Here is a 15,782-nt window from a genome sequence, read left to right as displayed (position 1 = left end):
GTCGATAAGTTTATCAAACTTTTATCGTTTAGCTAAGCTTACTATTAGGTACCCTAACTGCAAGCAAGGTCATCAGACTTATCGCACTTACCATAAGGGAGAGGTCAAGCACGATTTTCATACTTGTTTTTATGGCATAACATGAGCAATCCGTTTTAACAGTGTAGCTTATCCATAAACAAAGAAACAAAGCTATTTTTTTTACTAAATCGATCTTTGATACACATAATCTCTATAACCGAAATAGTAGGGCATACTAGTTTTCGTTATTATTATAAAATGCTTCACATTTAGTGTATGTCATCGTGTTGCAAGTTACACCGCTGTTGAAAGTAACCCCGTTTGACGGTAATCTCCAGGGGGATGACGAAGGGCCAGAATCATCAACCCAGCATTAGATTCAACATGGCGTCCAATGTTTTTGTTTTGATTGCTTAATTCATGGAATAAATGCGCTGGAAACATCGACACTGCTTCGCTGCTACATATAATATCGTGCAAAGTGATAAAGAAAGAGAAACAATCATCAAAACAAAGATTTCGTTTGAAATGTGTACCGTCAAGGCACCATTCACCGTGGATCTAAGAGGATTCGGGGCAAATAAGGGCTGTCATTTGACACCAGTCTTATAAACATTGTTGGTGCCGCTTTTAATTGCCTCCATTATTGGTTAAAATTAAAGCAATATCCACAGAAGTAGAAAATTTTACACAAAATTTGGTGATATAGTACAATTAGTAAAGGGTAGTAGGGTCGCCTAATTCCGTGGTAGGTCACCATTCACCGTGGTAGTAGGGACCCATTCACCGTGTATGAGAAATTTTATTCTACTTTGTTTAAAACAACCCAGCCAAGGGAATTTTCTTAATTTAAATTCATTTCAAGTAATAACTTGCAAGATTTTATTAGAAAAACGAATGTTCAAATTTTCGATTTTTTCTAGATATATGGGACAATATGGGGCACGGTGAATGGAGACCATTGACTTTTAGGGTACCCATTTACCGTGCCTTTTTGTTTCAATTAAAAAGTACGAGTAATCTTACTTTCTTGTTAAACTTACTTCGGTAATGCAAAATACATACTTGATATGTGAATTTAATTGCTTCTTGGTGGAATAAAAACGTTACTACATTTAGTTTATCGCTTAAATCACCTTAGCGCAGTTTTCGTTTTTTCACTATGAATGCAGTGAACGAGCAGAAACCCGCTTCATGTAAACACACTTTAGTGTCAAAATGATACTTTTAAATGTTTCTAATGAGCGTTTTGACACGGTAACAATACATTAGTGTTGTATTGGTGAAATTGAAGGGAAATTGTCATATCATTCAATCATAATATGGAAATAATGAAAAAATATTCGAAGGCACACGGTGAACGGAGCCCCCACGGTGAATGGCGCCTTGACGGTAATTTCGAAATAAGCACTAGCAATACACGAGCCACACTCCCGAAAATTAGGAGCAAGTAGGGTAAAGCGACCAGAAAGTGGGTACCAAAACGCGCCGTACCAAAAACGATGATGGGTAGAGCGGCGATGTACCGAGTTTGACAGCTGTGTCACCCCACTGGTAATCTCAGATTCTACTTCATATTGTGGGATAAAAATTGATCACTGTGTATGCTCACTAGGCCTGTCCAGCTTTTCAAAAATGTTCTCTGATTCTCAAGTCCACCCCCATATTTTGATTGGCATCCTAAAAGAAGTAACTGGTCAAAATTTCAGCCAAATCCGTTGAAATTAAGAGGTGCATCAAATCAATTTTGTGTTTTTCGACTATTTTTGAACTTCAAAAAATCATAACTACACTAAAACATGTCAAAACTTAATTCTTTCCGCAGAAATTGAAAGCTATACTTGTTTTCTACCAACTTCTCCGAACAACGTGTGCCAATAAAATTGAAGGAAACATGTGTAATTATCACATTTGTAATCAGAAAAACCTTAAAAAGTGGATTTTTTGATAGATTTTGTTCCGGAACACCCTAATATACTTAATAAGTTGGATTTTTCAAAACGGCATCATATTCTCCAATGTTTTTTGGTTATTTGCTCCTTTGGCACCAATGCTGTAGGAGTTGAGCAAAAATTACTAAAATTCGTGAAAGCCAAATGTGGCCTAAAAACTAGCATTTCGGGTGCAATCACGCTTTGGCGCGCAAAAAGTGGCATCGCGTCAGCACTGATATGATAGCCAACACCTGTCATCGCGCTTGTTTGTTATCACCCGTGGTAGGGGGTAGCCAAGGCAAACTACTAGGAATCAAAGCTACTACGTTCAGTACAATTTCGCGCTACAACGTGATTGCCTCCAAAAAGCTAGTTTTTAGGCCACATTTGACTTTCACGAATTTTAGTAATTTTTGCTCAACTCCTACAGCATTAGTGTCAAAGAAGCAAATAACCAAAAAACATTGGAGAATATGATGCCGTTTTGAAAAATCCAACTTATTAAGTATATTAGGGTGTTCCAGAATGAAATCTACCAAAAAATCAACTTTTTAAGGTTTTTCTGATTACAAATGTGATAATTACACATGTTTCCTTCAATTTTATTGGCACACGTTGTTCGGAGAAGTTGTAGCAGACAAGTATAGCTTTCAATTTCTGCCGAAAGAATTAAGTTTTGACATGTTTTAGAGTAGTTATGATTTTTTGAAGTTCAAAAATAGTCGAAAAACACAAAATTGATTTGATGCACCTCTTAATTTCAACGGATTTGGCTGAAATTTTGACCAGTTACTTCTTTTAGGATGCCAATCAAAATATGGGGGTGGACTTGAGAATCAGAGAACATTTTTCAAAAGCTGGACAGGCCTAATGCTCACTTGCAGTGCATATGCTGATTGTTTTTCAGCCAATTTAGTGCGACAGAAATCGAGATTACCATCTTTAAAACCGTGAGGCAAATAAATTCAATCGAACTTTTTTACACTTAGACGCATCGCAACCTAGCGATTTATGACTAAAAAGTGCAACCATACTTGCATCTTGTCACTTTAATTTGAAGAAGAGAGAGTCGATGAAGAGAACTCTCTCATGTTACTTTCGCCCTTATTTAAACTCAATCTAGAATTGTTGGAAAGAGAGGGAAGACTGCATTCAGTTGGCTGTGAAAGTTATCTTTGTCTTGCATTTCGGTAGCATCGGTTGGCGCATAACATTGGATCACGGTAAGGTTTTGATCCCGTGTTGTGATTATGAATCTGGCTACAATTATCCTCTCATTAATAGATTCTCACTTCATGAGCGCAGACCAGGAGACCAACTTCACTTCACGGTGGCGAGGAGCGTCTTCGCCTCGTAGACTAAAGTATAGCAGAATTAGACCCGACGCCAATCTGTGTTATCCAAAGTTCGACCAACAGACTTCGACCAGTCTTAGGATTTCAAGCTGCATACGGCATGCCTCATTGGCTAGCTGTGCCAGTTTACCCTGCTGGGCTAGGATTAATACATTCTTCTTCTTCTTCTTCTTCTTCTTCTTTATGGCTCTACGTTCTTACGTACGAACTTGGTCTGCCTCTCTTCAACTTAGTTTCTTTGAGCATTTCCACAGTTATTAGTTAAAGGGCTTCCTTTGCCTGCCGCTGCCATTGCATGAATTTGTATATTGTGAGGCACGGACAATGATACACTATGCCCAGGGAGTCGAGAAAATTTTCTCGATTGGAACAGGAATCGAACCCGCCGTCTCCGGATTGGCGATCCATAGCCATAACCACTAGGCTTACAGGAGACCCCAGGATTAATACATTACAAGTTCCAATTCTTGTCCATTATGTAACGCTAAAAGTCGTTGCCGTTGAATCAGTTCGTAACCTTCAATTTCAGTTTCCCTAACGGTTTTTGGGTTTCGGAAACAGTAGATTGTAGGCCTAAGGTCCTCTATCCACCGTGATGGGACTGCCACTTTTGGTATAGCTTCCGGTGGAAGAGCATTTCATACCCAACCGCTGGATACCAGAACAGACGCTGTTTTAGCCGCACCTCCTTGGTGACGCTCGGGACGTACCTCCTCAATCTAGCTGAAGTCAGAAGGACAACAGTGCCCAGGCTGCACTACCAGCTAAGCACACAACTCTTAGATGGCATTGGCATTAGCATTAGCATTAAGCGAGTCGCACCAATTCGTAGGTACGGTAAAGTCCTAGAGCGCTGTAATGAGGGTTGCCTCCTTCCCGTCCGAACCAAGCACAAAGATTTGGGACTAATCTTTGACTCTTAGACGAGACTGACGCAATCCTCCAATGGGCGAGCACTGTCCTGGCCACGTCTTTGCGACTGCTGAGGGATGGGAAAGGATGGTTAGTTTTGGACACCTATGAAAGATACAGACAGCTCAACGATCTCTCAGACCTAGGTGTCACGGGAATTTGGGTGTTGTTTGTGGAGGGGTAAACTACAAAGGATACGTTTGGCAACGTTCAGGCACACCTTTGTTAAGGTGATACGGGACGGCGTGTTAATTTTTCTATCTTCCCTCTCTTTTTAACAATTTGCCTCGCGATTTTGAAGATGGTAATCTCGAACAATTATGTGTTTTTTACGTTCTTCCGTATTCTTAAAAACTTAGATTTCTCAAGATTATTTTGAATATTTAACATGATGTTACCTGAGAACTTGTCAACTATTTAATTTTGAGTAACTATTTTAGTTTTTTTTATGAACAAAGCAAAACCAAAATGCTTTTGATTCTTGTGAAAGTTTCTTTCTGAAATTTCCCAAACATTTTCACAGGGAAATGTCTGAAGGTTACTTCCGAGGATTTTCTTTGCATTCATCGAACTATTTCACAGTGTGTTTAAAAAGTATTTTAAATGGAAAATATGCAAACGGTGTTCATTCAGTTCATACAATTGTAATTACCAGTCAATGTTTCTTTGTGCTTAAAGTCTTGTAAATCTAGCAGAATCCATTCAAGTCGTATTCATCCAAGAATCTACCAGTGTTTTTTTTTTTTATTTTAGCTTCCTGATACATCAGGAACAAGTATCTCTTCGGAATTTCTTGCAGTTTCCTTCAGAAAATCTTTCAAAATTTTTTTCGGATATTTCCCTAGGGATTTCTTTGAAAAAATCTCAAAGAATTCCCCCAGAAATTCTTACAGCAACTCCTTCTGGGATTAAAACAAAATCTATTCTGAAACTCTTCCTCTCGAAATTTCTCGAAGGATTTCTTTAGATATTCCTCCGCAGAGATGGCATAGATACACTGATAAACAGCTCTGCGTACACATCTTCAATAAAATGTGCGCCGCTCTGTTTTGCTACGAATGTGGACCGGCGACAAACACACATCGCTCAGCCGTAAAACTTTGCGTGAGAGTGCGAATGTGTAAGTTGCCACACCAGCTGCGCGAGACGTCGCAGAGCTCAAACTTCTTCTGCGTGAGCTTCGCTCATTTCTAGCAATGTGCTACACATCTGCGCTGTCTGAGCTGCAAGTTGTTCGCTCTCGGAAGTACAGAGTAGCACAGCGCTGCGATGTGAGCTGTAGGTTGGACTGTACTTTCTCTTGCTTTCCTGCGCTCACCGTCGTGCGCGATGCAACAACGATACCGAGCGCGTGCAGTCGGACCACGCAGAAGATAATTCTTTACACGCACTCTTTCTCACCATGAAGGCTGTGTGTAATGTGTATTTTTTTATCTTCTCACTTAGCGCTCTGAGGTGCATGCCATCTCTGCCTCCAGGGAGACTTTCAGGTAGTTATCTAAAAAAATATTCAGTAAATAGTTAAAGGATTCCTCCCAGTATGTCTTGCAGAGATTCCTTTGGTATTCCTTCTAGGGGTTTCTTCAGGGATTCTTCTTTGTTTTGAGAGTTCCCAAATGAATACTTCGAGGGATTATTTTTGGAAAATTTTCATATGTATTTTTTAGGAATTGACTCAACGTTACCTTTAGAAAGTCTTCTATATATTCCCTTAGGAAAAACAAATCTCTCATATCACTGGGAAAATCTTCCATTGACTTCTCCTGAAATTGTTCCATGAATACTAGAGATTACCGTCTCAATGTACCAATAGCCGCTCGTGTTTCAATAGCCGCTCATCGTCTTAATAAATATGTTCATTGGCATAAATATGTACGATTGTCTTCATCCGGATATTATTCGGCCCCTATATTTTGAATATCCATGGAAAAAAAATTGTATTTTAGATTTCAAGATTGTTTATCTTGAATCTAAAAGTATTTTAGATTCAAGATTGTTTTATCTTTCCATGAATTTCTTCAGAAATTCTTTCATGGATTTGTTCATAACACCTACGATTTCATTTTGGAAAATCATCCACAGATTTCTCAAGAAGCTTTTTCAGGGATTTCTTGAAAAAATATCTCAAGTACATATTCTTTCAGAATTCCTGCAAGAATTACTCTATGAATTCCATTGGAAATTCTCGCTGAAATGTCTCTCGGATTTTCACCAGGTATTTATCCGGATATTCCAGCAGCAATTCTTCCAGGGATTCCAACATGTCCTGAAAATTTTCTTACAGATCTTCTGAGATATATTGTGATTGAACTTCTACAAAAAACTTTAGGTAAAGATAAGTTGAGGTAACACCAATTGAACTAATCGCCGGAAATTGGTAAAATAAATCGTTTGAGGATTTCTGAAAACCTTTGAAACACAATTAAGTATTTTTGAAAACAAAATTCAATTAGCTTAGCACGACTACTTGCATAAATCGTGGATGCAGTATTAAAACAAAAATAAAAATCAATTAAACTAAAAATTCAGAAAAAAAAAGAAATTTATGTTTAAAATCTGGAATGTCATTTCCCATTATTGTAGACCAGCACAATGAGATCTCTGAAATGCAAAATGTTTTTGAACTCATGCTCATATAAGAGAAACAAATTTGAGAAAATTCTTGGGCGACTTCCGTTGAAATTCCCAAAGAAATACATGAATGAAAAATTTTCGAAGAAACTAAAAAAAAATAGTAGGAAATTTGTTTCTTTGAGACACCTACTTTTGTACAAACTTTGAGAGATAAAATGAATTACTGCAAACTTTTGCAAAATAATAATGTCCAATTGTCGTGGGACGCCAATCAGGATGCTTGCCAAGGGCGCCATGGGACCACGCTACGGCTCTGTACACAATGATAAGTTTTTGTTCCATAATATGAAGAAGAATCTGAGATTACCATCTTAGTAGCAACAGAGCAATGGTGGATATTTCCTCGATCGTCCCGTTCGCCCTTAAACTGCATCAAATCAGTTATCTGCTCAATTCATCTTGGTTTCCTCGTCATCTTGATGGCATAAGCCCACAACTCTTAGATGACGGTCTTTTTATCGATTGACCCGTGAAAGCATGAGGTAGGGACTTGTGAGGACCAGAGCTCTGTTGGACGCTCTCCATAACGACTCACCGTTTCGCAGCCCATCAATCAATCATAAACTGGGTGCTTCATTTTCAGCAAATATAACACACACTTGTTGATAGATATTGATAGATATATTGAACGTCCGTTACATGGACCATTCTCATGCTGTTCTTTTTTGTTGAAGATTGATGTGAGCTGCCCTAACTGTAGCCACTGCCCAAACTAGGCAATATTGAACTTTTTACAATCACAGCACAACAAAGAACAGCAGCAATAAAACCAGGTCGATAGGTGAAAATTTTAACTAATCAATAATGGCATCTTCTCAATCGCGTCCTTATTCAGCCTCAAGCTAGAGACTGAAGAAGGACAGCTGATAATCCTGGAGTAACACAAGGTCCACTACTTCTACTACTGGAATAGGCGGTTCGTTGTGCTATTCTTAGCCAGTTGGACTAATCGCTACCGTCACTACACAGCTATTTAGGCTGATCGGGAAAAGAAGTTGATATTGATCAACATCATACGGGGGCCCTAAAAACTCCGTGAATACGTTGAGTAGCTATCTCAATCATCACACCAGGTTCGCTCCACTTTATGGAATCGTTAACAAATAAATACCCCAAGAGACACTGGTATGGTCGTAAAATATTCATATCGAAGAAAGATCACGAACAATAAAGACCGCAAAAATACCGGCAAAATCTTTGTACCGCTCACGTAAACCGCAGTTAACCGTTCCAGAACAAGGATAAAATAACCGTCTGCGGTGGAACGATCCTTGCATTCTAATGAGATCGACTCCCCGTATTCTCGAGATTACGTGGGCGGGACTGGAAGTCGTTGAACTGTGGTATTCCCGGTGCCCTGGCTGCAACTGTTGGATTGTTTGGAAAATCCAAAATCTTGTATAGGTAGTCCATCGGCAGAGCCGTGGTAACACTATGGCTAGGGTAAAATAATTTGCATAAATTTTATCGCTTGTACAGAGGTATTGTGTTGATGGCGATATTAAATGGGGTCGACACACAACAGTGGGTCATAAATCATGTGACGGTAAGAACAAGCGTGATCTTTCTTGATCATGTCAAAATGTTCTTAGGTTAACCTTCGAGTGATCGCGCTGTTGTATTTTGAACAACACGGTTTTAGCTAATTCTGGAGACTAATTGGCAAAATTATCCCTCTACGATTGGCTTTTCGGTCCGGATAAATTAAAAGCGGGGTGATTCTATTTCATCCGACGTTTCGGCCCTTGGTTTGGGCCTTCTTCAGGGAGGTTATAGGGGTACCGCTACGTGTTTGTCGCCGGTTGCTTGGCGTAGCGTTGTCGGGTTTGGTAGAATTAGTCTTGTGTTGGGAATGATTTATCCGAACCGAAAAGTCAATCGCAGAGGGATAGTTTTTAGTAAGTAATTCTATCTCGAAACTCAATAGAACATCAGTTATGTTCAAAACCTTATAGCTTAATATAGCTAATATTTTTATATTCATGAGATTAACAATGATCTAAACAACAGGCTTTGTCCCAGTGGGAATGTTACACCAAGATGAAAAAGAAGAAACCATTAAATACAAGATGCTTTTCGGCTACATGGCTACACGCAATCAAATCTTTTAAGTACCACTCAACATCATCCCCAACATGCCCATTTCATGTCCGCGATGCATTTCTATTAAATAGTAATGAAACTGAATTTCTCCTCCGGATTTATTGCATTTCTATCACTTCGTGAGTCGAACCGAAGACTTATCTATCAATGCCATCGGTCTAAACGTAATTTTCGATATTGGTGCATTCAAATTGCTACTGTCGTCGTCGTCATCGGTTACGTATTCGATCTGTTTGGCGTTACTATAGAGCAGCGCGGAGTATTTAGGTCCTCAAGGTGGTACATGAGCCACATGCCATCCATACTGACGATGCGATGCGATGTGCAAATCAAATGGTAATCAAGTTTGAGTAGCTTGAGCGCCTATACCCAATTTGTCTATATGTTCACACTTTTTTATTTATCGATTTATTTACCATAATAATGAGCATTTCTTCTTTCTTTCTTTCGTTTCCTTTTCGATTCGGCAGTCTGATGATCAAGGTGAAGAAGCGGTCACCAAAGCGCCACTTACCGGCATTCCACAGGTGGATTACGTGTGGGATCCCAATCTGCCACGAGAACTCAGAGGGTAAGTTTCGTTAGATTACCAAATAGGGGATGACACCTGGTTAACTATGGTGTGATCGACGCTTGTCAAGATATACTAATTCATCTACAATTTCAAACACTTGTCAAATCAATCAATGTGCATCAGTGCAAGCTCCACTGCATCTGCATCTGTTTCTAACCGCAATCGTGTAGGTACATTGTCATTGTAGAGATGAGATCTCCAAAATCACTCTAAAGTTCTCGACGAACCAATCGATCCGTTGACTCCGTTCCATGTTAGACCCAACGATGCTCCCTAGCTACGTCATTAATAGCTGCTTTGTGATGAGAGTACTAGGACACGTCTGCTCTCTCTAAACAAATGATTAGGAATGACTTTATTATAATAGCTTTACAATCTACACAATGTCATGGCTTGCTTCTTCTCTCTTCACTCCTCCTCAAAGCGAAGTCCAAGCTTTCTCCGGAAATATTCGAGCTTGATCCGTCCTAGCGGCTTGGTCAGGACATCAGCCACCATATCGTTTGTTGGAACGTAGACAGCTTGAATTGCTCCGCTTCGATAAAGTTCTTTTATGAAATGGTATCGAGTGTCCACGTGTTTTGATCGTTGATGAACGGAATTTTGCTTCATCTGCTTTATACAACTTTGGTTGTCTTCTCCAATTGTAACTGCGTATTTGACCTCCTCACCGATTGATTTGAATAGCTTCAATATCCAGAGAAGTTCCTGGCATCTTTCCGCAAGGGATATGTATTCTGCTTCTGTACCACACATGATTGCTTCCGTGCTACCCAGGCAATGGGCGCCCCACCGAGTTGGAAGATAAAACCAGTGTTTGATTTCCTGTCAGTTGCGTTTCCAGCCCAGTCTGCGTCTGTGAAACGAGTCAGCTCATCGTCATGGCTCTTCAAGCACACGAGAAAATGTGTCACGCCTCCAAGCACCGTCAGGGTAAAACATCCTTCCAGATACGCCACCAGACTGTTGTACTCCTCCAGGTTCGGGGTAATCACCAGCATATCGTCCACATATAAAAGAATATAGCTATATTTACCACCCGTCAGTCGCACATACAATCAAGGGTCAGCATTTGATGGTTTGAATCCGATCCGGTAAAAGACAGAATCGATCTACTTGTTCCACATTCTTGCTGATGACTTGAGTCCAGGCAACACACTTTTCCAGCATCCGTCTCGAGTCCGGGGGGTTCCTGCATGAAAATCGTCTCATCCAATCGCCTCAAGGTGACCTGCTTCGCGACGAGTGCGAACACTTCATCGTAGTCACATCCGTATTTTTGTTGGAAATAAAAACACAGGCGAGGGGTTCGGCAATCAGGTCGAATACCGGACGACCGTTGCATTTTCTCCAACACTCCTCCTCAACGGTTGGCCTTACCTTTGCTGAACCCCGCAGAACCCCAACTATCCACCAAAACAAAGTCGCTTCACTTTTCCGGACGTGCTAGTCACGGTGATGTCTGTCTTTGGCAAAGTATCACTGCCAATACTTTTCACTTATTCACCGTTCCGACTCCAGCACATCCTACATCGCAATTCCGGAAACACTTCCTACGACTCCTCCTCAACCGGACTGGATCCTCCGCAAACTAAGTCTTATATACCAATCGACTCAGCTCGACGAATTGAGGTGATGTCTGTGTGTGTGTATGTGTGTGTGTGTGTGTGTGTGTGTGTGTGTGTGTGTGTGTGTGTGTGTGTGTGTGTGTGTGTGTGTGTGTGTGTGTGTGTGTGTGTGTGTGTGTGTGTGTGTGTGTGTGTGTGTATGTATGTGTGTGTGTATGTGTGTGTACAAAAAAACTCACATCACTTTTTGGCAGTAAACCTCATCCGATTTCAATGACCGACGGTTCATTCGACGCGGAATCTGGTCCCATTGTTTCCTATTGAAAATGGTTTGGATCGGTTCAGCCGTTCCGGAGATATGGCCATTTAGGTGTTCCGGAACGGTACCCCAGGAAGGGACCAGATATGAAAATGCATCAAACCTATGCATGCGACACATCAAACCACGGCATTTTCGATAACCTGATAAGCGGTAAGCAGAAAAATAGTCTAAGACCATATCTGAACCGGTAGTGTTCCGGAACCGGTTCCGGGTGTCACGCCGGAAGTGGCAAATATCAAAGTGAACCAAACCCATGCATGAGACACATCAAACCACGGCATTTTCGATAACCTGATGAGCGGTAAGCAGGAAAATAGTCTCAGACCATATCTGAACCGGTAGTGTTCCCGAACCGGTTCTGGGCGTCCCGCTGGAAGTGGCCAAATATACAATTGTACCAAACCCATGCAAGCGACACATCAAACCCCGGCATTTTAGATGACCTGATGGACAATGAGCAGGAAAATCATCTCAGACCATATCTGAACCGGTAGTGTTCCGGAACCGGTTCTAGTCGTCCCGCTGGAAGTAGCCAAATATACAATTGAACCAAATCTATACATGCGACACATCAAACCACGGCATTTTCGATGACCTGATGGACAATGAGCAGGAAAACCATCTCAGATCATATCTGAACCAGTAGTGTTCCGGGGTTCCCGCCGAAGTGGTTAAATCTGAAAAAGAAACAAACCCGTACATGCGTCACATCAAATAGCGGCTTTTTAGATTACCTAATAAACGGTCAGCAAGTGTTTCGGAATCGGTTTTGAGTGGCCGGAAGAGGCCAAATGTAAAAGTGAACCAAATCCAGGCATGTGACACATCAAATCGTGGCTTTTGCGATAACCTGATGAACAGTTAGCTAGAAAATAGCCTTACGTCACAGGTAGTGTTCCGAAATTGGTTCCGAGAGTCCCGTCGAAATGGTCAAACCCTGCATGTGACACCTTCAATTTGCAGCGTTTTTGGTTGACCGATGAGCAGTTAACAAGACAATAATGTTAGACCATATTTGGTTCAGCCGGTAGTTACCCGGAATCAGATCCGGGTAGTAAAATGTAAAATTTAACCAAACCCATGGATGCGGTACATCAAATCACGACCAGTCTTGTAAACATTCGACACTTTTTACTACCTTCATTTCGTTGCCGCAGTCGGGTGTCAGTCGGCTTTGTTACATTCGTGCGCTATCGTTACCTCTTACCTACACACAACACGAGCAGTAGAACGAAGATCAATAAACATAAGAAAGGGTCAAATCAATGTCATCTGACACGATGACATGTGTCTAATTCTAGCTTTACGCATAGATTTTCAGCCAATTCCGATTATGAATGTTAATATTAGTTTATTATTGCATGTTGCATTGAAAACGACACACAGATGGGCAACATAGCTCTTATTATGGAAGAAGACAGGAATAACAAAAGCCGAACCGTCTCCCGAAGCCGCTATCGTGGTGAAGTGTATTCGTTTGACATTTTGATTCGAACAGTAGTTTGATTGCTTGTGTTGCGAATGTCGGAGACAAAGGAGGCCGAATATCGACGAAAAGGTTCTAATGACTGTGATCTCTAGCAAGACTGATCACGACTTATCGACAACCTGATGGGAAAATAGGGTCAGACCACATTAGATTCCCGGTAGTGTTGCGGGTTCAGCTGTGGCTTCAAAAGTGGTTAGAAGTAAAAGTGAAGCAAACCCATTCATGCGATATATTAAATCGCGGTGATTAGGTAAAGGTGAATAAATAGCATTAAAATATTCTCAGACCATAATTGGGACAACCGGTAGTGTCATGGTCCATGACTCATGGAATCAGATCCGGCTATCCCACAGGAAATTACCAAATATAAAAATGAACCAACACGACACATCAGATCGCAGATTTTTTGATAATCTAATGAACGGTTAGCAAGAAAATAGCCTTAGATTACATTAGAGACTAGCTGTTGTGTAGCAGAATCAACGTTCATGTGAAAAATTAAATCGTGGCTTTGTTTAATGGCCTGATAAACATTAGGTATGAACAACAGTGACGAATAGGTCTAAGTTCTCATATATGAGAACAAAATATAGACAAAACTAAAGCGATCTCATCAAATCGTACCATTTCAGATTCCTAAGGTGTAAATTTATAGCAGGATGGGTCAACATTGAATGGAAAAATAAGAATTTGATCGCGTCAACAGAAGATGGTGGCTGTTTTAAGGAATGTTGAGCTCTAAAACAATGTAAAATAAGTGTATTTGGTATGGGAAATATGTTCGGAGTCCACCAGAGTATCCAAGATAGCGGTCCAAAGTCCAAGATAATGGCCCAGTATTCAAGTTAGTGCCTATTTTATAGGATTTTTAATTCTTGCATTATGGGCATATTTTGTATGAAAATATGTCCAGAATTCAAAATTTGTAATCAGAAAACCCAAGCTGTGCGCTGTTTCACAAGGTCTGCAATATGCCTATAGTTTGAATGGGGAAGAATGCCGGTCTTCGTCCAAAACTGGTAACCAGAAAATCATAAACGACATGCCAAAATTCAATACGGCGAATATTTTATGTAATTTTAGGTGCACAGTCCAAAAATGAATACCAGAACATCCAAGATGGTGTCTCAATGTTCAAGATGGCGGTTAGTTTAGTTGGGGTAGATATCCGGAGTCATAAAATGATGACCGGAAAATCTACAATAACGTTTCAAAATTTTGCGGCTTCATGACACTTGTTTGGTTTGAGTTTTGGATCGATGTCTTATATTTTCTGAATATTGGATGTTATGCTAATATAAAATGTTTCCATATTGAGTAGATTTAGCAAGCAGTTTACATTTTGTATTTATGTCAATGTCATCAACATGTCGCTCGAGTTTTGTTGAACGGATATTTTAAAGCACGAGAAAGGCACCATCACCGCTAGGTGGATTAATTAGGGTTTTTTTTTGTTTTTATTTATGTGTATTTTAACTTAGAGCTAATTCTACACTTGATATCCTTTGTGTTTGTCCGAGTATTCAACAAAGATCAACTTCATCGCCTTCGGTTCTAGCTTCGTCTCCTTTTCTTCGGGAATATGAACAAACGTCGGAGTGCCAAATACTTGCAGATGAGTCAAATCCGGTTTGCTCAGTGTTTGACTTACCGCAGCCGTCGGGAGTAGATTCTGTAGGTGATACACAGCTTCGCATCCAGGATCATACAACGTGTCATCTCGACCAAAGATCGATTCTTGCATTCTGTAACGCCGTTTTGTTCTGGTGTATACGCCGTTGTGAACTGTTGCTGGATTCCTTCGGATTCGCAAAATGATTTCATCTCGAAGCTCTTGAATTCTCCTCCTTGATCTGACCGTAGAATTTTCTGCTTCTTTCCAAAGCGGTTTTCCACGGCTCTCACGAATTGCATGAAGCATCCAGGAACTTCCGACTTTTGCCTCAGAAAAAAATACCGTCGTGTATCTGCTGTAGTCATCTATCAGCGTCATAAAATACCGGCGTCCACCAGGAGTCCTCGTTTCCATCGGTCCGCAAACGTCGCTATGGATTAGGTCCAGAATTGCCTTTGATCTGCGCTTTGCCTTCTTGGGAAACGGCAACCTCGTCGTGTTCCCTTCGATACAGCATTCATACGAACCGCTTCGAACATCGCATTCACTGATCTTGATACCGGTTGCTAGTTCCAACTTCTCCAGCTTCACAATGGCCTCATTGTCGCGATGTCCTAACTTACGATACCAACCATGCACACAATCGGATTGCTAACATACCTTCATCGCTTGAACCGCCACATTGATGTTGTCGACGTAATACAGTCCACCTCGCGCTGCTGCCGTTATCGCCACAAATCCTTCTTTCTCGATGGTACACTTATTTGTTTCGAAAATGACCTTACCTCCTTTGCTTGTGAGCTTCAATACTGACAACAGATTGACGTCCAGGTCCGGCATGAACAGGGTCTCGCTCAGCTTCAGTGAATTCTTCTCGCCATGGTCATCCAATGTTTCCAACAGGCATGTTCCAGCACCTCTTGACATGATATGTTTTCCATCCGCAAGCGTGACTTCGACGACAACGCCCGGGTCCATGGTTAAAAACTTGGATTCTTCGTTGCACATGTGGCATGACGCTCCGGAATCAATTAACCACTCCGATCGTGGTTGTCCCCCATCGGCCTGTAGTCTTGATAGAAACGCAAATTCTCCTTTGGACTTCTCCGCAACCTTTGCTCTCTGGTGATTTCTGTGCTTCGGAGTTACCTTCTCCGCTTCTTCCGCGTCCTGCTGCTCCATCCACTGGCGACAATCCTTGCGTTTGTGCCCAGGTTTCTGGCAGAAGGGACACAAAATTGGCTTGTTCTTGAAC

At 41.0% G+C, this 15,782-nt stretch overlaps 1 protein-coding gene across 1 annotated transcript in view; it reads left to right on the top strand.

Annotated features, from left to right (window-relative positions):
• The window catches only part of LOC109417966 (zinc finger CCCH domain-containing protein 18), a 104,572-nt gene that overhangs the window by 84,169 nt on the left and 4,621 nt on the right, over nt 1-15,782 (top strand). The window contains exon 3 of the mRNA XM_062853445.1: nt 9,430-9,530. Coding sequence (XP_062709429.1) covers nt 9,430-9,530 — 101 coding nt within the window. The remainder of the gene's footprint in view (nt 1-9,429; nt 9,531-15,782) is intronic.

The sequence above is a fragment of the Aedes albopictus genome, chromosome 2, assembly GCF_035046485.1.
Source record: "Aedes albopictus strain Foshan chromosome 2, AalbF5, whole genome shotgun sequence".
Taxonomy (NCBI): domain Eukaryota; kingdom Metazoa; phylum Arthropoda; class Insecta; order Diptera; family Culicidae; genus Aedes; species Aedes albopictus.
The sequence above is the reverse complement of the archived record's forward strand: the minus strand, read 5'-3'. Positions and strand labels throughout refer to the sequence as shown.